The sequence below is a fragment of the Diceros bicornis genome, chromosome 31 (assembly GCF_020826845.1).
Source record: "Diceros bicornis minor isolate mBicDic1 chromosome 31, mDicBic1.mat.cur, whole genome shotgun sequence".
NCBI classification, from domain to species: domain Eukaryota; kingdom Metazoa; phylum Chordata; class Mammalia; order Perissodactyla; family Rhinocerotidae; genus Diceros; species Diceros bicornis.
This window is the reverse complement of record NC_080770.1, coordinates 23,149,989-23,173,450: the sequence shown is the minus strand read 5'-3', so window position 1 is coordinate 23,173,450 and position 23,462 is coordinate 23,149,989. Positions and strand designations below refer to the sequence as shown.

General features: G+C 42.4%; 1 protein-coding gene across 1 annotated transcript; it reads left to right on the top strand.

The window, feature by feature from the left end:
- Positions 1 to 29: 29 nt before the first annotated feature.
- On the top strand, positions 30 to 23,200 carry DDB2 (damage specific DNA binding protein 2). Its single transcript, XM_058527009.1, has 10 exons — positions 30 to 156; positions 1,300 to 1,436; positions 1,816 to 2,007; positions 18,304 to 18,449; positions 19,776 to 19,875; positions 19,966 to 20,143; positions 20,473 to 20,615; positions 22,118 to 22,282; positions 22,435 to 22,480; positions 22,801 to 23,200. The coding sequence occupies exons 1-10, from the start codon at positions 30 to 32 to the stop codon at positions 22,848 to 22,850; spliced, it is 1,284 nt and encodes a 427-aa protein (XP_058382992.1). The 3' UTR covers positions 22,851 to 23,200.
- The last annotated feature ends 262 nt before the right edge of the window (positions 23,201 to 23,462 follow it).

Below are 23,462 nucleotides of genomic sequence, written 5' to 3'. Positions count from 1 at the left end.
GCACAGTACCCCTTCGCACGGAGGACGCGATGGCTCCCAGGAAACGCCCAGAAACCCAGAAGACCCCCGAGGTGGTTGTGCGCCGCAAGAGCAAGAGGAGCAGAAGCCCCAGGGAGCTGGAGCCCGAGGCCAAAAAGCTCTGTGCGAAGGGCCCCGGTACTGCCTGCGCCTGCTGCTTTCATAATGCTGCCATGTGGGGTTCTCACGCAGGAGGCTGGAGTGGGGGATGGGTGCTCCTAAATTCCTGAAGCTGTCCCAAGGATTGGACGCCTCAGGCTATGCATTTTGTCTGCAGGTCCTTTGAGACCCTAGAGTTTGGGCTTAACTCCCCTCAGGTGATGGCAAGAGGCAGATGAGCTCCATTACAACAGACACAACGGACTTGGCAAATTCCTTGTTTGTACCGGGATTTTTATACACCGAGGACCGCTTAAAATAATCCTCCCTTGCCTGGTGGTGTGTGCGCGCTGAATTTCGATAGTCACGCTTGTTAGCAGTATGTTGTTGGTTTCAGCTGTGAGAGCGCTCCATTTCCTTCCTTCCTTCCTTCGAAACTCATTCTCGGGGATTTGTCCGGGCTTGAACCTGGGGCTATGAGGAGTGTGAGGGACTCAAAAGACTAGAGTAGGGAGTTGTTGATTAAGTGGTTTTTTGTCCATGAGAAGAAAGAATTTGGTTGTCAAGAGGCGGGATTCATAGAGATCAGATCCTCAAATACTTGTTGGTAATCCAGACTTGCTTTATTCCTATTCTAGGTGGATCTACCTCACCAAAAGTAGCCTGGTTAATTTACAGCCCTGCCAGACCCTCTGGATCCTGCTGGTTTTCAGGAGAACAGATTGGATTTGGGGACACCAACGGGTCACCTCTACATTATTTTAGTATAGGATTTAAAGATACTGCTTATCCCAAACAGTCACTTCCACTATGCTGTCCTAAAATCTTTTTATTGTGCATTTTATGTGATTTTAAAACTGTCACCTGACCCTATCACGAGTTTCCAACCCAAACTGGGAAGAGTTCTGTAGTATACTTCATTGTGTTTTTCTTTGACTCATTTCTCAGGAACCCTGCAAGATCGTATATAATTTTGCAATGACTATTTTGGGGAACGGGCTGAATTCCTACTCACTATTTATTTCTTGTACTGGATGAGACTGAGCCACCCATGGAAAGGCCTTAGGAGGTGATGAGAGAGATTGGCCATGCTGAATGAAACAACAGGCTTTCTGGGATTTCAGCAGAAAAACCTTTCTTGAGTGGGATCGGAGAGGAAAATATGTTTGTTCTGCTTGGCAGGTTCTAGCAGAAGATTTGACTCAAGCTGCCTTTGGGCGGAGTTGGCTAGTCTGCAGGTCCCGCCACCATGCAGCAGCATCGTCAGGGCCCTCCACCAGCATAAGCTGGGCAGAGCTTCCTGGTCATCACTACAGCAGGTGAGGCGCTTCCTGGCTGAAGTACTCAAGGGTTTGCATGGTGCCTTTTTCCTACTGGATGCTCCAAAGTTAGATGCTAGGTTGGTTCAGCGGGTTGTCAGAGGGGTCAAATCACCCCTATCTTGGTGACTGGCCTACGGGCACTCAGCCAGGTAGAAGTCCTATGCCATAAAGGTCCCAGCTGGAATGCACTCTGCCCCTTTGCTTTCGAAGGTTAGTTCATGTACTTTGCAAATATTTCCATGCACAGGGCCGGGCAGTTAGTTTTCCTTTGGTGGGAGGACTTGGCCCTGGGGCTTATCTATGGAGGAGGCAGAGATTGGCAGTTTATCCAAGACTTGGGTTTTAATTCATCTTAATTCTTTTCTCTCTGTGTCAGGGTCTCCAGCAGTCCTTTTTGCACTCTCTGGCTTCTTACCGGATATTCCAAAAGGCTGCCCCCTTTGACAGGAGGGCCACTTCCTTGGCATGGCACCCAACTCACCCCAGCACCCTGGCTGTGGGTTCCAAAGGGGGAGATATCATGCTCTGGAACTTGGGCACAAAGGACAAACCCACCTTCATTAAAGGGGTGAGCAGTTCCCTGGGCCAGATGATAGTGCTGAAGAAGTGTTTGTTGAAGGAATGAAAAGTCATCCAGTAACAAAGAGATGATTGGGATCAAAAGTAACCGTGGGTATTTTCAAACAAGTAAATGGTTGTGATACTCAAATCTTTATTGAATGCCTGCCCTTAAAATATTAGGTAGTATAAAATATTTACCACCCTCCAGTAAGTCACCACATGGAATAGAATCTAAGCCTCCTCTTACCTCCTTGACCTTGACTCTTATACTGCTGTCTCTCCTCACTTCCTATGCTTTAGCCATATTAGCTATTTCTATCCCTGAAACTGAGTCCTTGCACTTGCTGTTCCCTTTGACTGGACTGCTCTGTCTTTGCTCATGGCTGGCTCCCTCTTACCATTCAGGTCTCAGCTCAATATACTTTTTCAAAGAGGCTTTCACTGACCATTTTGCCTAAAGTAGCCCCCATCCCACCCAGTCACTCCCTATCTCATTACCTGCTTCACTTTTCCCCCACAATGTTTATCATATCTAAAATGTTTTACTTACTTGTATGTCTTTGTCCCCTGGAAAGTGAGCTCCGTGATGGCAGGGACCTTGTCTTTCTGGTTCACCGCTGTATCTCCAGTGCCTAGAACAATGGCGCAGGGTAGCTGCTTTATATTTGTTGAATGAATGAGAGGCTTGAAGTGTAACTAGGTAGATGGAATGTATACATACAAGATAACTAGCAGTATGGATGCTAAATGCTACAGAACACAAGAGAAGGAAGAACCTCTTGCGAATTAGAGTCAGTAGAGAGGGCTTCATGGATGAGTGAGGAAGAACAATATTTAGATAAATGGAGAGAAAGGGGGAAAGGCTGTTTTGGGGCAAGGTTTGGCATAGAATTTATTAGGGATGGTCTTAATCGTGCTGGGGTTTATCATCAATTGCCAAGGGGTGAGGGTGTTGGCCCTTCCACCAAAGACCCGTAGCTTGTCCAGCTGGGAGCTAACATTGGAGGATAGTGTACAGTCATGTGTCACTTAACAACAGGGATACGTTCTGAGGAATGCCTCGTTAGGCGATTTTGTTGTGTGAACATCACCGAGTGTACTTACACAAACCTAGATGGTATAGCCTACTGCACACCTGGGCTATATGGTACTTATGTTATGAGACCCACCGTCGTATGTGCGGTTCATCATTGAGCAAAACGTCGTTTTGTGGCACATGACTGTACTGTGAAAATGACGCTCTGGGTTTAGAGCAGGAGCCGCAAACTCACATGCCTAAAGAAGCCAAATAGATAAAAGAGAAGAATGATGTAGGGGGGTGGGGTCAGTGGTAAACTGGAAATTGTTGATAAGCAAGAATCTAGGTCCTGTGGTGTCAGATCTGATTTTTTTTCAAATGAAGCCTGAAATCCTGATTTTTTTTACATGAAAAGTTCTGATTTTTTTAAATTGTGATGAAATACACATAACATAAAATTTACCATGTTAACCATTTTTAAGCGTCCAGTTCAGTGGCATTCCGTACATTCACCTTCTTGTGTAACCAATCTCCAGAACTCTTTCATCTTGCAAAAGTGAAAGTCTGTACCCATGAAATACTAAGTCTCCATTTCTCCTTCCCCTCAGCCCCTGGCATCCATCCTTCTTTCTGTCTCGATGGTTCTGACTACTCTAGGTATCTAAGTGGAATCATACAGTATTTGCCCTTTTGTGACTAGCTTATTTCACTTAGCATAATATCCTCAAGGTTTATCCGTGTTGTAGCATGTGTCAGAATTTCCTTCCTTTTTAAGGCTGAATAATATTCCATTATATGTATATATCACATTTTGCTTATCTCTTCATCTGTCAATGGACACTTGGGTTGCTTCCACCTTTTGGCTGTTGTGAATAATGCTCTTATTAACACGGGTGTACAAACATCTCTTCGAGTCCTGCTTTCAGTTCTTTTGGGTGTATACCCAGAATTAGAGTTACTGGATCATATGGTAACTATTTTTAATTTTTTGAGGAACCCCCATACTGTTTTCCATCGAGGCTGCACCATTTTACATTCCCATCAACATAGCACAAGGATTTCCTTTTAAAATATCCTGATTTTCAATGTTGGGAACTAAATAAAATTAAACATGCTCTGTAGCTAAACAAAACACACCTGTGCTCTGGATTCCCCTTCAGCTCAGTTTTTCCATCTCTGGTTTAGAGGTAGAAGAGGCCAAGGGTGCACCCAGGATGAGTTGTCTTAAGCGGAAAATTTGGAAAGCAGCCCATCAGAAAAGGCCAGTTTAGACAGGCTTGGAGATTAGGATTCAAGGTATGAGATGAGTGTTGAAGAAAAAAGTGCCTGAAGCTAGAAGAAAGGCACAGGGGAGCGCGGGGGACAGAGCTCCGTGGGCTTCCTGCCCGGCTGGTGAGACAGGCGACCACCAGGGGCAGCTTTTTTTTTTTTTTTTTAATAATTTTATTTATTTATTTATTTTTCCCCCCAAAGCCCCAGTAGATAGTTGTATGTCATAGCTGCACATCCTTCTAGTTGCTGTATGTGGGATGCGGCCTCAGCATGGCCGGAGAAGCCGTGCTTCGGTGCGTGCCCGGGATCTGGGCCCTGGCCACCAGCAGCGGAGCACGCGCACCCAACCGCTAAGCCACGGGGTCGGCCCAGGAGGGGCAGCTTTAAATCGAAGTTGGAATCCAGAGCCCACGCAGAAAGAGATTTGTTTTTTTCTAGAAATCCGGGAGATAGGAATAGAGAGATTTAAGAAGTAGCCTAAGAGTGTCCTAGGGGAAGAGCCTCCTGACCAAAAGGGGAATGAGAACTGCTTTAAACAAGTGCCAGGCTGAGGCTGCTTTTGGTTTCCATCACCCTTTATTATAACGTGCATTTGAGTGAAGTTTCCTTACATGATTGTGGAGATTGTTCTGGGCCTTTGAACTTCGAGACTGGCAGGAAGCTAGGTTGGAGCAGAAGAAGGGTACGGTGGTCTGGGGAACCGTCTGTGTTTTACTCCCAGATCCTGACAGTGGTTGATTTGAGACTAGTGCCTGGGGGAGCAGCAGTGCTTCATTCTTTAGTTATCTGACCTTGGCTCTGATCTTTACATCTTTCAGCCCCTTGGCAAGGGAACGTGTATTACATTTTCAAAATGAAGATAACTTTATTTTATTCTCATTATAAAAATGACCTGTGCTCATCATAAGAAATTCAAACAATACAGAGAAAAGTATAAAGTAAATATTACCTGAAATCCCATTTTGGGCATCTTTCTTTGTGTACACTGTTATACACACCCATACTTCTACTTAGATTATTACATAAATATATCATCCTAGAATCTGTTGTATTTTACTTATTATATCATATTCTAGTTTAATCATATCATACCAGATGATGATCACTTAAAAATATGCTGTAATTTCCTTTTTTTTTTTGTAATGCCTTTGGTTTTGGTATCAGGATAATGTAGACCTCATAAAAAGTGTTTGGAAGTGTTCCCTTCTCTTGTATTTTCTGGAATAATTTGTGTAGAATTAGTACTATTTCTTAAATTTTTCATAGGATTCACTAGTGAAGCCATCTGGGCCTGGAGTTTTCTTTGTTAGAAGGTTATTAACTATATATTCAATTTCTTTAATAGATATAGGGCAATTTAAGTTATCTGTTTCTTCTTTAATGAGCTTGGTAGTTTGTCTTTCAGGTAATTTGTCCATTTTATCTAAATTGTTGGATTTAGTGGCATAAAGTTGTTCATAGTATTCCCTTAGTATCCTTTGAATGTCTACAGGATCTATAGTGATGTCCCCCTCATATTCTTTTTTTTTTTTTTAATTTTATTTATTTATTTTTTCCCCAAAGCCCCAGTAGATAGTTGTATGTCATAGTTGCACATCCTTCTAGTTGCTGTATGTGGGACGCGGCCTCAGCATGGCCGGAGAAGCGGTGCGTCGGTGCGCACCCGGGATCCAAACCCCGGGCCGCCAGCATCGGAGTGTGCGCACTTAACCGCTAAGCCACGGGGCCGGCCCTCATATTCTTGATAATAGTAATTTGTGTCTTCTTTTTTTCCTGATCAGTTTTGCTAGAGGTTCATCAAATTTATTGATATTTTCAAAGCACCGGCTTTTAGTTCCATTGATTTTATTTTCTCTGTTGTTTTTTGTTTTCTTTTTCATTGATTTTTGCCCCATTGTTTTCTTTCCTGTGCTTTACTTTGGGTTTAATTTGCTCTTTTTCTAGTTTCTTAAGATGAGCTTAGATTATTTGAGACCTTTTTTCTTTTCTGGTATAACCATTTAATGCTATAAATTTCTCTCTAAGTATTTCTTTAGCTGCATCTCACAGATTTTGTTGTGTTTTTGTTTTCATTCACTTCAGATTATTTTCCAAATTTTTTATGATTTCTTTCTTTCTTTCTTTTTTTTTTTTTTTTTTGGTGAGGAAGACCAGCCCTGAGCTAACATCCATGCCAATCCTCCTCTTTTTGCTGAGGAAGACTGGCCCTGGGCTAACATCCGTGCCCATCTTCCTCCACTTTATGTGGGACGCCGCCACAGCATGACTTGATGAGTGGTGCGTAGGTATGCGCCTGGGATCCGAACCCAGGCCGCCAGCAGCGGAGTACGTGCACTTAACTGCTACGCCACGGGGCCAGCCCCTATGATTTCTTCTTGACCTCTGGGTTATTCTGAAATATGTTGTTTAATTTCCAAATATTTACGGATAGTTGAGATATCTCTCTATTATTGATTTCTAGTTCAATTCTGTTATGAACAGAAAACATCCAGGCCTTTTACATTTTAAATTTGTTTTATTGCCCAGCATACAGACTATCTTAGTAAATGTGCCATGTGCATTTGAAAAGAACATGTATTGTGCTGTTTTGGGGTGGATTATTCTCCAAATGTCAATTAGGTTAATTTGGTTGATAATGTTATTTAAATATTCTATGTCCTTATTGATTTTCTGTCTTTCATCAATTATCGAGAGAGGAATATTGGAATCTCCAACTATAAAATTGTTGATCTGTCTATTTTCCTTTACTTTTGGAATACAAGCAGTGGGAAACTCTGTTATTAGGTTCTTACACATTTAGAATTATGTCCTTTTGATGAACTGCCCCCTTTGTTATTGTGAGGTGTCTCCTTTTATCCCTGGTAATATTTCTTGTTCCGAGATCTTTGTTTGATGTTAATATAGCCACTCCAGCTTTCTTATGATTTGTGTTTGCATAGTATATCTTTTTCCATCCTTTTATTTTAACCTATTTGTGTATTTGTATGTAAAATTGGTTTCCTGTAGACAGCATTTTTAAAAAATCCAAGCTGATAATATATGCCTTTTAACTGGAGTGTTTGGCTATTTACATTTAATATTATAAATACGATCAGGTTTAAATCTGTCAACTTGCTGTTTCTGTTTGTCCCATCTCTTTGTTCCATTTTCCTTTTTTCCTTGCCTTCTTTTTGGTTGAGTACTTATTATGACTCCATTTTATCTCCACTGTTGGATAATATTAGGTATACTTCTCTTCCTTTTCTCTCTTTTAGTGGTTTCTCTTGGGTTTATGATATACGTCTTTAACTCATCAGAGTGAACCTTCAGATGATATTATACCACTTCATTGTAAGTGGTATTGTGAGAATCTTACAACTGTATATTTACTTCCATTTTCTTCCTTTTCTCCTTGTCCTACGTTACTTCTACATATATTATAAACCCCACAATACATTAATATTTTTGCTTTATATAGTCAGTTATCTTTTTGTTTTTTGTTAAATCTTTATTGAGGTATAATTGATATGTGATAAATTGCACATGTTTAAAGTGTAGAGTTTGATAAGTTTTGACATACATATACAACCGTGAAACCATCACTGCAATTATAATAATGAATATATCCGTCTCCCCCAAAGTTTCCTCATGCTTCTTTGTAATCCATCCCTTTCTACCCTCTCTCCTGTTCCCTGAAAACCATTGGTCTACTTTCTGTCCCTATTGATTAATTTGCATTCTCTACACTTTTGTATATATGGGTACATACAATATATACTCCTTTTTTTCTTGGCTTTTACTCGGTATAATTATTTGAGATTCATCTACATTTTTGTGTGTATCAATTTTTTTTTCTTTAAGTAGTGTTCCAATGTATCAATATACCACAATTTATTTATCTGTTCACCTGCTGAAGAACATTTGGATTTTTTCCAGTTTCTGACTATTGGAAATAAAGCTGCTATGAACATTCATGTACAAGTCTGTGTGTGGATATATGTTTTCATTTTTCTTGAGTAAATACCTAGTTGTAGGTGGCTGGGTTGTAGAGTTAGATGTCTTTTAAAGATATTTTTTATTTTTATTTATTTATTTTTTGTTTTGTGAGGAAGATCGGCCCTGAGCTGACATCTGCCAATCTTCCTCTTTTTGCTGAGGAAGACTGGCCCTGGGCTAACATTCATGCCCATCTTCCTCCACTTTATATGGGACGCTGCCACAGCATGGCTTGCCAAGCAGTGCGTCGGTGTGCGCCCGGGATCCGAACCGGCGAACCCCGGGTTGCCACAGCAGAGCGCGCGCACTTAACCGCTTGTGCCACCAGGCCGGCCCCTAAAGATATTTTTTATTTTTTTATTTTATTTTATTTGTGTGTGTGTGTGTGAGAGAGAGAGAGGAAGATTGGCCCTGAGCTAACATCTGCCAATCCTCCTCTTTTTTTGCTGAGGAAGACTGGCCCTGGGCTAACATCCATGCCCATCTTCCTCCACTTTTATGTGGGATGCCGCCACAGCATGGCTTGACAAGTGGTGTGTCAATGCGCGCCCGGGATCTGAACCGGCGAACCCCGGGCCACCACAGGGGAGCGTGCGCACTTAACCGCTTGCGCCACCAGGCCTGCCCCCCCAAAGATATTTTTTAAATGAGAAAAAAGAAAAACTTTAATATTTTCCCAGATATTTGCCATTTCTAGTGCTTTTCATTCCTTTGGGTAATCCAGATTTCCTTTGGTAACATTTTCCTTCTGCCTGAAGAAATTCCTTTAACCTTTCTTATAATGTAGGTTGGCTGGTGATGCATTTCCTTTTGTATGTCTGAAAAAGTCTTTATTTTGCCTTTTTGCAGGGGGAAGATATTTTATTTAGCTGGGTATAGAATTCTACGTTCACAAGTTTTTTTTTCCTTACAGTACTTTAAAGATGATTTTTGATGTGAAGTCTGCTATCATTCTTATGTTCTTCTTTACATGATTTTTTCTTTTTTCTTCTGGCTGCTTTAAAAATGATTATGATTTGCTTGGTGTGTTTTTCTATATGTTTCTTCTGCTTGGGGTTCGTTGAGCTTGGATCTGTGGGTTCATAGTTATCAAATTTGGAAAATTTTAGGCCATTATTGTTTCAAGTAGTGCCCCCCCACACTTTTTTCTGGGACTCCTATTACATATATTTTAGGCTACTGAGCATTGTCCTACAAGTCACTGATGGGTTGTTCATTTTTTTATCTTTTCCCCACTCTCTCTTTCATTTGGTATAGCTTCTATTGCTATGTCTCAAGTTCACTGATCTTTGCTCCTGTAATATCTAATCTGCTATTAATCCCATTCAATGTATTTTTCATTTCAGATACTGTATATCATCTCTAGAGATTAAATTTGGGTCTTTTTTATATCTTCCATTTCTCTCTTCATGTTCATTATTTCCTCTACTTTCTTGACCATATGGAGTATTTTCATAATAGTCATTTTAATGTCTTTGCTAATTCTATCATCTGTGTCATTTCTGAGTCTGTTCTATTGATTGAATTTTTTTCTGGTTATGAGTCATATTTTCCTGCTTCTTTGCCTGCCTGGTAATTTCTCATTGGGTGCCAGACATTGTGAATTTTACATTATTGGGTGTTGGATTTTGTTGTATTCTTTTAAATATTGTTGGGCCTTCTTCTGGGGTGCAGTTAAGTTACTTGTAATCAGTTTGATACCTTCAAGGTTTGCTTTTAAGCTTTGTTAATAGAGTTAGTGTATTAGTTTCCTATTGCCTTTATAACAAATTACCACAGACTTAGTGTCTTAAAACAACACAATTTCATTCTCTTACGGTTCTGGAGGTCAGAAGTCTGAAATCTTTTCACTGGACTATGGTCAAGGTGTTGGTAGGGCTGGTTCCTTCTGGAGGTTCTGAGGGGAGAATTTGTTTCCTTCCTTTTTTCAGCTTCTTGTGGCCATCTGAACTCCTTGGCTGTGGCTCCTTCGTCCATCTTCAAAGTGCATCACTCCAATTTCTGCTTCCATCATCACATTGCCTTGTCTTCTGAGTCTGACTCCTTCTGGGTTCCTTTTATAAGGACCATTTTGATTATATCAAATCCACCCAGATAATCCAAGATAATCTCCCTATCTCAAGATCTTAACCACATATGCAAAGTCCCTTTTGTCACCTAGGGTAATAATCACAGGTTCCAAGGATTAAGGCGTGGACATCGTAGGGGACCATTATTCAATCTACCTCAGTTAGCATGAGTCCAAGGCAGCCTGTAGTCTAGGTGTAAGTTGGCCTCACCCTGAGGCAGCACCTTTCTGAGGAGTCAATGTTCTGTAGATTAAGAATCTTTTCATTGTGAATTTTGAGATTACAAACTGTTCTGAGGATTTCTCCTCCTTCTCATTTCTGGTGTTTTCCCCCCATAGCTGTGGATATTTTCCTCATGCACATTTGCACAGTAATACTTACTCGAAGACTTGAGAGGGCCCCTCTGAAAATCTACAGAGTGCTCTCTCTGTGTGTCTCCCTCCTCCCCTGCATTTTGCCCTACAAATTCTTGCCATGTTGGCTTTCCCAGACTCTGTCCACTCAGCTCAGTGAGACTGCTAGGCTGTCTGGGTCCTCACTCCCTATGGTGCAGCCTGGATCCTGTATCTAGGCAGGAAGCTGCCCAATTGTGGGGCTACCTCATTTCTTTCCTTCCTGTCTTCTGCTGCCTATTGTCCAATGTCTGAAAACTTAATTCATGTGTTTTGTCCATTTTTCTAGTTGTTTAAGGCATGAGGATATATCTGGTTTCTGATACTCCATCATAGTTGGAAGCAGAAATCCACACTTAGTAATTTTAATAGTTTATCTGAAGATTTAAATTTTTTTCTTACACAATCCTGTCATCTAAAAATAATGAGAGGGCCAGCCCCGTGGCTTAGCGGTTAAGTGCGCGCGCTCCGCTGCTGGCGGCCCGGGTTCGGATCCCGGGCGTGCGCCGACGCACTGCTTCTCCGGCCATGCTGAGGCCGCGTCCCACATACAGCAACTAGAAGGATGTGCAACTATGACATACAGGTATCTAATGGGGCTTTGGGGGAAAAATAAATAAATGAAATTATTTATAAATAAATAAAAATAAAAATAATGAGAGTTTGATTTCTTCCTTTACCCATACTTCTTTTTTGCCTTATTCCATTGGCAAAGACCTCTAGTACATTGGTTTTTTTTAAAGAAACCAGCAGCCTACTTTTTTTTTTTGAGAAGTTTGGCCCTGTGCTAACATCTGTTGCCAATCTTCCTCTTTTTTTTTCTTTTTTCTCCCCAAAGCCACAGTACATAGTTGTATGTCCTAATTGTAGGTACCTCTGGTTCTTCTGTGTGGGACGCTGCCTCAGCATGGCTTGATGAGTGGTGAGTAGGTCCTCGCCCAGGATCCGAACTGGTGAATGCCAGGCCACCAAAGCAGAACATGTAAACTTAACCGCTACACCACTAGTACATTGTTGAATATTGGCTATAAAAGACATCCTTGTCTTGTTCTTGATCATAGAAAGCTTTTATATTATATCATTAAGTATGATTTCTGCTTCTTTTTATTGTAAGATATAATTTACCATTTTAACGCGTACAATTCAGTGGTGTTAAGTACATTCACATTGTTTTACAACCATTACCATCATCCGTCTCTAGAACTTTTTCATTATCCCAAAATAAAACTCTGTACCCATTAAACAATGACTCCCTATTACTCCCCAGCGCCACTAATCTGCTTTCTGTCTCTGTGAATTTGACTGTTCTACGTACTTCATGTAAATGGAATCATACAATATTTGTCCTTTTGGGTCTGGCTTCTTTCACTTAGCATAATGTTTTCAAGGTTCATCCATGTTGTAGCATGTATCAGAACTTCATTCCTTTTTATGGCTGAATAATCCACTGTATGGATATAGCACATTTTATTTATCCATTCATCTATTGATGGACATTTGGGTTGTTTCTACCTTTTCTGTCATGAATACACCTGCTATGAATGTTCATGTACAAGTTTTTGTTTGAACACCTGTTTTCTGTTCTTTTGGGAGAACTGAAACTATACCTCAGAGCTTATTTATTTTTAAAACATGTTTGTGTTTAAATACCTCTTATCAGATTGAGTTCCCCTTTTATTCCTAGTTTGCCTGAATTCTTATCATGAGTGATAATTGAATTTCATCAAATACTTTTTTGTTATCAGCATATGATTTTTATCCTTTATTCTGTTAATGTGGTAAACTACACTGATCATTTTTTGTTTTGGTTTATTAGTTATATTCCATTTTCTCATTCAAATTTTCTCTTTTGGGTTGGCCCAGTGGCGTAGTGGTTAAGTTTGTGTGCTCCACTTTGGTGGCCTGGGGTTCGAAGGTTCGGAACCCCGGGTGCGGACCTACATACCGGTTATCAAGCCATGCTGTGGTGGGCATCCCACATATAAAAAATAGAGGAAGATGGGCACAGATGTTAGCTCAGGGCCAATCTTCCTCAGCAAAAAGAGGAGGATTGGCATCGGATGTTAGCTCAGGGCTGATCTTCCTCACTAAAATAAATAAATAAATAAAATTGCTCTTTTTCCCTTCTTTTTTACCTTTACAATTATATCTGTAGCAAGTGATACTACTTCTTTTAAAAATTGTAGTGAAAGCACACAAGATAAAATTTACCATTGGAACCATTTTTTTTTTTTTAATAATTTTATTTTTCCCCCAAAGCCCCAGTAGATAGTTGTATGTCATAGTTGCACACCCTTCTAGTTGCTGTATGTGGGACACGGCCTCAGCATGGCCGGAGAAGCGGTGCGTCGGTGCGCGCCCGGGATCCGAACCCAGGCCGCCAGCAGCGGAGCGCGCGCACTCAACCACTAAGCCACCGGGTCGGCCCCCATCGGAACCATTTTTAAGAGTACGGTTCAGTAGTATTAACTTTTCACATTGTGCAACAGATCTCTAGAACTTTTTCATCCTGTAAAACTGAAACTGTATATCCATTGAATAACAATTCCCCATTTCCTCCTCCCCCCAGCCCTTGAGAACCACAATTCTACTTTCTGTTTCTATAAGTTTGAGCTACTTTACCCCTAAGTTTTGATGGTCTTATTGTGGTTATGCAGGGAGATGTTCTTTGTAGGAAATACACAGTAAAGTATTTGAGGGTGATGAGACATCATGTTGGCAATTTATTATCAAATGGTTCCAGAAAAACAATTCTTTGTGCTATTCTTGCAATTTTTCTGAGTTTGAGATAGTTTAAAAATAAAGTTAAAAAATAACATTGATATTATTTCTTCCTTAAATTTTTAGTATATTCACCAGTGAAGCCACCAGGATCTGGAATTTATTTTGCAGGAAAGTTTTTAGTTGTGAATTCAATTTCTTATAGAAATCAGACTGTTAAGATTTTCTCTTTCATCTTCTGTCAGTTTGGCAAGTTTGTATTTTTGTGTGTGTGTGTGTGTGTGTGTAAGGAAGATCAGCCCTGAGCTAACATCTGCCAATCCTCCTCATTTCACTGAGGAAGACTGGCCCTGGGCTAACATCCATGCCCATCTTCCTCCACTTTACATGGGACGCCGCCACAGCATGGCTTGACACGCGGTGCGTCGGTGCGCGCCGGGGATCTGAACCGCTGAAGCCCAGGCCACCACAGCAGAGCGCGCGCACTTAACCGCTTGCACCACCGGGCTGGCCCCAGCAAGTTTGTATTTTTCTAGGAATTTGCCCATTTCATCTAAATTTTCAAATTTATTGACATGAGATTGTTTATGATATCCTCTTATTATCTTTTAAAATGTCTAAGATTTATGTTGATGTTCATTTCCCCATAGGTTAAATTGGTTATTTGTGCCTACATGTTTGATCAGTCTCACCAGGGATTTATCAATTTTATTGATCTTTTCATGGAACCAACTTTTGGCTTTGTCCATTCTCTCCACAGTATATTTGTTTTCTGTTTCATTAATTTCTGTTTTTTATTTTTTCCTCTACTTTCTTTGGCTTTAGTTTCCTGTTAGTTTTACATCTTCTTGAGATGGATGTTTAAGTCATTGATTTTAGCCTTTCTTATTTTATTATGAATAAAGGTGCTATGAATATTTGTGGACAAGTTTTTGCATGAACATACATATTCATTTCTCTTGGAAGTATATCTAGGAGTGGAATTGCTGGGTCATATAGGAACTTTATGTTTAATTTTTTGAGGAACTGCCAAAATGTTTTCCAAAGCAACTGCACCATTTTACATTCCCACCAGCAACGTTGGAGGGCTTCACTTTCTCTGCATCTTTACCAACACTTGTTTGTTTTTTTTCCAGCTTTATTGAGGCATAATTGACAAATAAAAATTGTATATATTTAAGGTGTACAATGTGATGTTTTGATACATGTATACATTGCAAAATGATTACTACAATCAAGCTAATTAACATCTATCACCTCACATAGTTACCTTTTGTGTGTATGTGCTGAGAACACTCAAGATCTACTCTCTTAGCAAATTTCAAGTATACAACACAGAATTATTAACTATAGTCACCAGTTGTACATTAGATCTCCAGAACTTATTCATCCTGCATGATTGAAACTTTGTACCCTCTGACCAACGTCTCCCCACATCCTCCATTCCCCCAGCCTTGGCAACCACCATTCTACTCTCTGCTTTTATGAGTTCAACTTTTTTTATTTTTAATTTTTATTTATTTTTATTTTTTTGTTTTTGTGAGGAGGATCAGCCCTGAGCTAACATCCATGCTAATCCTCCTCTTTTTGCTGAGGAAGACCAGCTCTGAGCTAACATCTATTGCCAATCCTCCTTTTTTTTTCCCCCCAAAGCCCCAGTAGACAGTCGTATGTCATAGTTGCACATCCTTCTAGTTGCTGTATGTGGGACGTGGCCTCAGCATGGCCGGAGAAGCGGTACATCGGTGCGCGCCCGGGATCCAAACCCGGGCCGCCAGTAGCGGAGCGCACGCACGTAACCGCTAAGCCACGGGGCCACCCCTCAACTTTTTTTAGATTCCACATATAAGTGAGATCATGCAGTATTTGTCTTTCTGTATCTGGCTTATTTTACTTACATAACCATTCCTCCAGGTTCATCTGTGTTGCAAATGGCAGGATTTCTTTCTTTTTGAAGGCTGAATAATATTCATATATGTATACATATCACATTTTCTTTATCCATTCATCAGTTGACTGACACTTAGGTTGTTACCATATCTTGGCTGTTGTAAATTAGGCTTCAGTGAACACAGGAGTGCAGGTATCTCTTTGAGATACTGATTTCATTTCTTTTGGATATGTACCTAGAAGTGGGATTACTGGATCATAAGATAGTTCTATTTTGAATTTTTTGAGGAACCTCTGTACTGTTTTCCATAATGGCTGTACCAATTTACATTCCCACTAACACAAGGGTTCCTTTTTCTCCACCTCCTTGCCAACATGTTATCTTTTGTCATTTTGATAATTGTCATTTGATAATTCTAACAGGTATGAGATGATATCTCATTGTAGTTTTGATTTGCATTTCCCTGATGATTAGTGATATTGAGCACCTTTTCATATACCTGTTGGCCATTTGTATGTCTTCTTTGGAGAAATGTCTATTCAAACCCTTTGTCCATTTTTAAATTAGCTCTGTTTTTACTGTATATCAATTTCAGTTATTTTAAAGTGTGTTTGGTAGTTCCAATATCTGGATCTCCTGTGAGTGTCTTTCAGCTGTTGTTTTTTTCTCTTAGTTATTGGTTATTTGGTCTTGTCTCCCAATATGCTGGATAATTTTAGATTTAATATCAAGCATTGTGTATGAAAACTTGTAGTGATAATTTGAAGTTCTGAGTGGTGGTATTTTCCTTCAGAGAGAATGAATTTTTTTCCTCTGGCAGGTGGGTATGGTGGAAGCAGACCACCATAATGTGATTGGAGATTGAAATTATTGGAATCTGGACTTCAGTCTTTGTGAGGGATGGTCTATTTCTAGTTTGCTCTTATTTCTAGGGTGTCAGGGGTCCTAACTAAAAGCTGGGTTTTTCCCACGATCTCTCCTCCTCAGCAGGTCTGAACTCCGGTTTTGGCCGCTCTCGCCCTGTGAGCCTGACAAAACCTCTGCTCGGCTTCTCAGACTTGAAGCCACCGCTTTCTATCCCGCTTATAGGCAGTTTTCCTCTCTGCCTCTCAGCCGCAGCTCTCTAATCTGCATATGCCTCCACAGGAAAAGCAGCTTGCAAATGTCAGGCTCACCTTTCTGCTTCTCTCCTCGCTAGGATCTTGGTCTTCAAGTCCTTGACGCCTCAATAGCTCTCCGTTGACTTCAAAACCTTTTCTTTAAAGACATATATTTTATCTTCCTTTTCTAGTTGTTCTCAACAGAAGGTTGGCCTGACACGAGCTACCCCACCATCACTGGAATTGGAAATTTCAAATATATTTATTTTTTGTATTTTTCCCAGGTTTTGTTAGTCCTTCTCAGTGCAAGAGTTGGTCATAACCACTTAGTCTACCCTTGCTAGAAGAACACTTGTGCATTTTAACTTGAAATGTTCATGTATGTGTTTATTACTAATGCTTTGACATAGGGCCAGTCCCTTTCTTGGACTAAGGGTCTGCTGATTAGGGTTCACCTGGTCTGACATAAACCACACCCATAATGTATTCTTTATAGGGTCTAGTTTCTATTTCCCTAAAGTGGAGACGTAATTTAAAGATAGCTGTGAAGCCATCTGATTGCAGATTCTTTTAAACTTTTTAGCATTTCGTACCCTAATCATTTATAAGTATCTTACTCATGATTGATTTGACAACTATTATTTATAGCAACTCCTTTTATCTAGTTTTTCCAAAGCATTCAACATGGCTTTCATAGAAATAACAGTGGTCTTTCTTTTTGCATTTATTTCATCAGTTTCATTAAATTACATTTAATTAAATGTTTAAAGTTTAAATGTTTACTAAATAACGTAATTAAGTTATATGTTTAATTAGATTACATAATTACAGTGGAAAGTACATCTGGCATATACAGGTTTAAGAACGAACACAACTAACCCTTGGTAAGCATAGAACTCAGCTGGTGGGAGCAGATTATCTTACTAGCAGCAAGGGTTTGGCAGACCATGGCAATTGGTTAGAATGTTTTAGAGAGGAAATGGAAGGTGCCAGTTATTATGTTGAGCGAGTTAAGTGAATGTCGTGGAAGAGGCCCCGTGGAGGTCTGTGAGGCTGCGCTAGCAGCAGCACAAGGAAGAAGTGGAATAGGAGCTCTTGGGGATGTCAGGTTCTTCAAACAGTGCCTGATTCATAATCATCACTTAATAAAGTTACGTTATTGATGTTATCATGACTATTTTCATCATCATTGTCTGGGATGTCTCGAAAAAGTAGGAAGGAGCTCAGATCTGACTCCTGCCCTCCTAACCCAGCCACTAGTCTGAGCTGAAGCTCTTCTAAAAAGAGCACTTTGTGGTAAACTATGGTACATCCACACAAGGAATACTTATCAGCAATAAAATGGGACGAGCTATAGATACACACAGCAACTTGGATGAATCTCAGGGACTTTATGCTTAGTGAAATGAAGAAGCCAGTCTCAAAAGGCTGCACACCATATGATTCATTTATATGACAGTCTATATAAGGCAAAACCATAGTGATGGAGACCAGATCAGGGGAGAAGGTTGGGGGCAGGGTGTGACTACAGTGGGAGAGCATGAGGAGTTTTAGGGAGTGACAGAACTGTTTTGAATCTTGATTTTGGTGGCGGTTATTCAAATCTATACATGTGTTAAAATTCATAGAACTGTATACCAAAAACAACCAAATTTGCTGTATGTTAATTTAAAAAATAAAATTAAAACTAAAACCTTAAGAAATAAAGGGCACTGTGGAGAGCATCCTAGTGTCTAGGCATCTAAGCTGGCCTGGCCCCAACTGCTGGCTGCCTGGCTCTTCTTTTGGGGCAGAGCACGTGTACCCAGGCCTCGTCCTCTTCCGGGCCCTTCATCACTCACTGGCTTTTTTCTTCCTCGTGCTAGATTGGAGCTGGAGGGAGCATCACTGGGCTGAAGTTTAACCCTCTCAATACCAACCAGTTTTTCACCTCCTCAATGGAGGGAACAACTAGGCTGCAAGACTTTAAAGGCAACACTCTCCGAGTTTTTACCAGCTATGACACTCTCAAGTGAGTAGTTAACTAGGAGGGAAAAGGGCTTCGAGGTTCTTGGTGTAGTTCTGGCGAGAGCACCCAGATCCTATTTCTTTTACTCAGACCTGGCACAGGGAAGAAAGGAAAGGTGTTAGCCACTTTTCACCCTTCCCTCTCTTTCTCAAACTCTTTCTTTAGCTGCTCTTACTCTGGTCCAGGTGGGTTACTGCTTTGGGGAGGGGTTCCAGAGCCTCAGCTCTTCTCAGCAAGGGAAGGGCTGAAGCTCTTCTGTACGTCATTCCTATATTAGATTGGACCTTGATTCTCACTAGATAAGTCAACATGGTGTTGGCCTCAAAAGCCACTTAAAGGTTGGAGCAGGAACTAAGAACTTCAGATTTTATTCCCTACATTTGCTGGGGTGTAATGACCCAACCAGGTCCTTGATAGAAGCTTAAATGGATAGAATCATGTCCATAAAGCACTTTGGACTCCCCAAGAGCAAGTGGCTGGAGAAACTACAAAATGCTTATCACTTTGATTTCTAGCCAGAGACACGACTAACTGCTCCCTAAGGAATTGAGGGTGTGGGAGTCTGACTAGCACTGCATGTCATCCTGGGCTGCCCACGGGGTAAGAAACATCCGCGCAGTCAGGACAGGTGACTGGACAGACTCAGCTCCAAGTTACTCTTCCCCAAGAAACCCTCCCTCTTAAAGATGTTCATAGGGGATACAAAAGGCAGTGTAGCAAGGATTTGAGGGTTTGACAGAAAAATGTGAATCTGAGCTCTCCTCGCTGGGCATCAGGATCCCTGAGCACCCCCTATCCAATCCCTTCGTCCTCAAGTAGTCTGAGGGACAAAAGAGCAAGACAGAGCTTCTGGGTTGTGTGTGCTTTTTTCCTTCAATGCTCAGAAGGGGGCAGAAGTTCCTTTCTAGCACGCTCTGTGGAATAAAACTGGGCAGTCCCTGTTTGGTTTGTCATCTTTGGCTCACAGGTGCAGAGTGAAAGGAGAGAGCAATAAAGGAGTCTTTCTCAGAACCCAGGGCTGTAGGGGGCAGGCTAGGACTTGCCTTATGGCTCTGAGGTTTCGCTGCTTCAGGGACTTTTACTAGCTGAGGATCCTGGGCCCAGCAGTAACTGCACAAATTTCTAAGCCCCATCACCCCCATACCCTCTGTCTGGTGTGGATAAGTCTGAGTGTTCCTCATCGGGAGTCCATAGCAGGACAGGTTCATTCATTCATTCAACAAATATTGAGTGAATATTGACTATGCGTTAGACACCAGAGCTGCAACAGTGAATAAATGGACCTTGCCTCTGTCCCCAAGAATCTTACAGCACAGTCTTTCCCTCCAGCTTCTGGTTTTGCAGCCTTGATGTGTCTGCCCAAAGCCGAATGGTGGTCACAGGAGACAACGTGGGGCACGTGGTCCTGCTGAACATGGATGGCAAGGAGGTGCGTTCTCTGGAGCCCAGACCCTCTCTGTCCCTCCCATACCCCCAGCCTCGGTTCTGTGCCCCTCCTGAACCGAGCTCTTCTCTGCAGCTTTGGAATCTGAGAATGCACAAAAAGAAAGTGACCCATGTGGCCCTGAACCCGTGCTGTGACTGGTTCCTGGCCACAGCCTCCGTAGATCAAACAGTGAAAATCTGGGACCTGCGCCAGGTTAGAGGGAAATCCAGCTTCCTCTACTCGCTGCCGCACAGGCATCCTGTCAACGCAGGTGTGATATACCAGACTTCGTCCTTCCTGCAGGCTGCCCACATGACCGCTTCTGGGGTTTTCCATCCAGTGTAGAAGCTGCTAGGTCAAACCTCGACCCCTGAGAGCATCAGCCAAGCTGATGTCTTGGGACCTTTCTGACTCTAGCTGCCCCCATCAGCTGCTGAGTTTCTAGAATGTTTTTGTTCACAGCCCAGGTTCACCTCCTCCTTTCCACCCCTGTGGAGAGAGGAGCAGGAGGGAGGGAGCCCCTGCAAGAGAAGGCCTGTGAGGGGCCAGGACAACAGGGGGCTGTGGTTTCTTTAGCTCAGGGGCTTTTCACTTTGCCAGCTTGTTTCAGTCCTGACGGAGCCCAGCTCCTGACCACTGACCAGAAGAGCGAGATCCGGGTTTACTCGGCCTCCCAGTGGGACTGCCCCCTGACCCTGATCCCACACCCTCACCGCCACTTCCAGCACCTGACGCCCATCAAGGTAAGTGATGGAGGGAGGGGAGCTGTGATCACGGGACAGATTGGGTCTGTGCAAGGTAGGGAGAGGGCAGATATGGAAGCCTTTAATCCCAGATCTCTTCCTGCCCTGACACAAAGCAGTCTCATCCCCTCGCTCCTCTGCTCCTTTGGTCCCACTTCTGCAATCCCATTTGCAGAAGTTTGCTGGGTTTTCTGTCTTTCTGATAAGCTATTTTCCTGTTATTTCAGCCCAGCCCCGATCTCCTCACTGGGCATTCTCTAAGATCTCAATCCTCTGTCCTGCCCTCAGCTGCAGTTAACTGTGTGTGTAGCTGATCCAAAGCTAACCTTAGCCTTCTCTCGCCTCATTCCCCTAGGCTTACAGTCTTCAAGTCTTGCGATTCCTTCCTGCCCATGCCCCCACGCAGTCTGACTCTGCCAGTTCTTCTGCTCTCCTAGTTGATATTCTTTTCCAGAACCACAGCCCCACAGCCCCTCTTCAGATCTCCAGGTTTCATGCTTGTACTTCTTTGGTCAGTATAGCATAGTGGTGGGGGCACTGACCTCAGGCAGGCAGACACCCCTGGGTTAGAATCTTTAGGCAAATGACTTAAATTTGGGGTTTCCGTTTCCTCATCTATGAAAAGGGAATAATAGTATCTAACTGACGGGCTGTTGTGAGGATGAATGAGTATACTTAAAGCACCATGCCTAGCACCTGCTGAGTACTCAGTAAATGGTGATGTAGTGTTAAGAGTGGCCTCCACATACCTCAGATCACATCCAAGCTCTTAATAACATCAAGTCCTTCACCGTAATAACCTGGTCCTTCACCAGCTGGTGTTCCCATTGACTCATCTGTCCTCATCCCCCACTTCATATCCGGCCAGGCCAACTTACAGCTTCCGAGGACTTGTTAGTGGCTTATTTCCAAACCATTGCATGCACTACTTCTTCCTTCCTGCTAACCATGTCTATCCTCCTTCAAAAATTCCTTGAGAAGCTTTCCTAGGATAATCCCATCTGATTCTGACATTCCATTATAACTGCCAGATAGGTTATGGGTGGGGTAATCTGGGGAACATAGGTTTCCTACCCCTTTCAGCCACTAGTCATTTCATACTCAACTCTTCGTGGATAGAGGAGGGACAGTAATGGGCTTACTTCAGAACTCATGTCCTGTTTGGTTTTGGTTACCAGAGGCTTTATGCTTACCTCTGGTTAATATCTGGGTCAGGCTGATGTTAAAACATTTATCAGTTCATATGATCTCAGGAAATGCAGAAGAGAGAGAAGGCCTTGAAGGTGTCCTAAGGGCCAGGGAGGCCAGCTGGGGGTTTAAAATTTGCAATGGTAGATGTACACACAATTGAACCATTCTTGTAGTTTCATATAGGTCTTGTCTCCATTATTAAATTGTTGGCAGTTGTATTAACAATTGTTGTTAGTGGCAAAGAATACTTTTGATGTCCCTCTTGATAGTGTTCTGCATTTACTCTCATGACCGGCCTCTGCATCTCCTAGGCAGCCTGGCATCCTCGGTACAACCTCATTGTCGTGGGCCGATACCCAGATCCTAATTTCAAAAGTTGTACCCCCTATGAATTAAGGACGATCGATGTGTTTGATGGAAGCTCAGGGAAGATGATGCATCAACTCTATGACCCAGAATCTTCTGGTATCATTTCGGTGAGGCTTGGGACCTCAAATAATGATGGGAGGAAGTAGGGATTTAACCTACCTTATTGACCAAATATAAGCAGAAATTAGTCCTTGGGTGCTCGTCTTTATCTCTGCCAATACCTTCACCCCCTCCTCATCTTATCCCCTTGTCTCTGCAGCTCAATGAGTTCAATCCCATTGGGGACACGCTGGCATCTGTGATGGGTGAGTGAAGTAGGTTGTATCTCAGACTGGCCAAGCCCAACCCACTCCTCAAAGTTCAATGCAGGCTAACCTCAGCTTAGCCCTGCTACCCTGCCACATTCACCCCAGGGTAGTAGTCAATAAAGAAGATAACCAGGAGACAGTGGTCTCTTTGGTCTAGGCCCTCCATTCCTCTTGCTTTGTCTTGGTCATGGCAATGCCTGGCTGCTGTCCAATTTCCTGGTATTTCCTTACCAAGTCCTAGGTTCCCTTGGCCAAGCCCCAAGCTCTCAGAGACTGATAATGGAAGGTTTGAATCAGACTGGTCTCACTCCTCCTAGGTTATCACATTCTCATTTGGAGCCAGCAGGAAGCTGGGATGCGGAAATGAGAGACATTAATGAAGGTGTGGGCCAAGCAGGGCTTAGAGCCACAGGAGAACAAGTCCTGCGAGAAGAGGCGGCTATGTGTTCAAGGGCCAAAGGTATCCAAGTCTTAGGGTTGAAGCAGGGGCACTGTGGCATGGGACACTGTGGGACTGGGACACTGGCATGTTACTGTTCTGGACTCAGCTCCAGAAACTTCTCTAAAGTTGGCGACCCAGCTGCTCTAAGGGTCTCTGCTGTATATAGCCTAGAGCCAAGCTACTTTTTTCCTCTGACGTGCAGTGGCAGAGTGATCAGGAAGTGGTTTCCGATGTCTGTTCACTGTTGACATGGCAATAAAACCATACCTACCTGAGCTTCTGAGTGGATTTTCCAGCACCAACCTGGTCAAAGGGCTCCTTGGGTCCCCAAAATGAAGAAAAGGCACAGTGCGCCAGCCCGGTGGCACAGTAGTTAAGTTCGCATGCTCTGCTTTGGTGGCCCGGGGTTTGTGGGTTCAGATCCCAGGTGCAGACCTACACACTGCTCGTCAAGCCATGCTGTGGCAGTGTCCCATACATGAAATGGAGGAAGATTGGCATAGATGTTAGCTCAGGAACAATCGTTCTCAAGCAAAA

What these genes read in the sequence shown, in the direction of transcription:
- DDB2 (XM_058527009.1), top strand. Translation starts at nt 30, where the DNA reads ATGGCTCCCAGGAAACGCCCAGAAACCCAGAAGACCCCCGAGGTGGTT. An exon ending in CCTGGTCATCACTACAGCAG is followed by an intron (nt 1,437 to 1,815) that starts GTGAGGCGCTTC and finishes TCTCTGTGTCAG; the next exon opens with GGTCTCCAGCAGTCCTTTTT. An exon ending in AATCTTCTGGTATCATTTCG is followed by an intron (nt 22,283 to 22,434) that starts GTGAGGCTTGGG and finishes TTGTCTCTGCAG; the next exon opens with CTCAATGAGTTCAATCCCAT.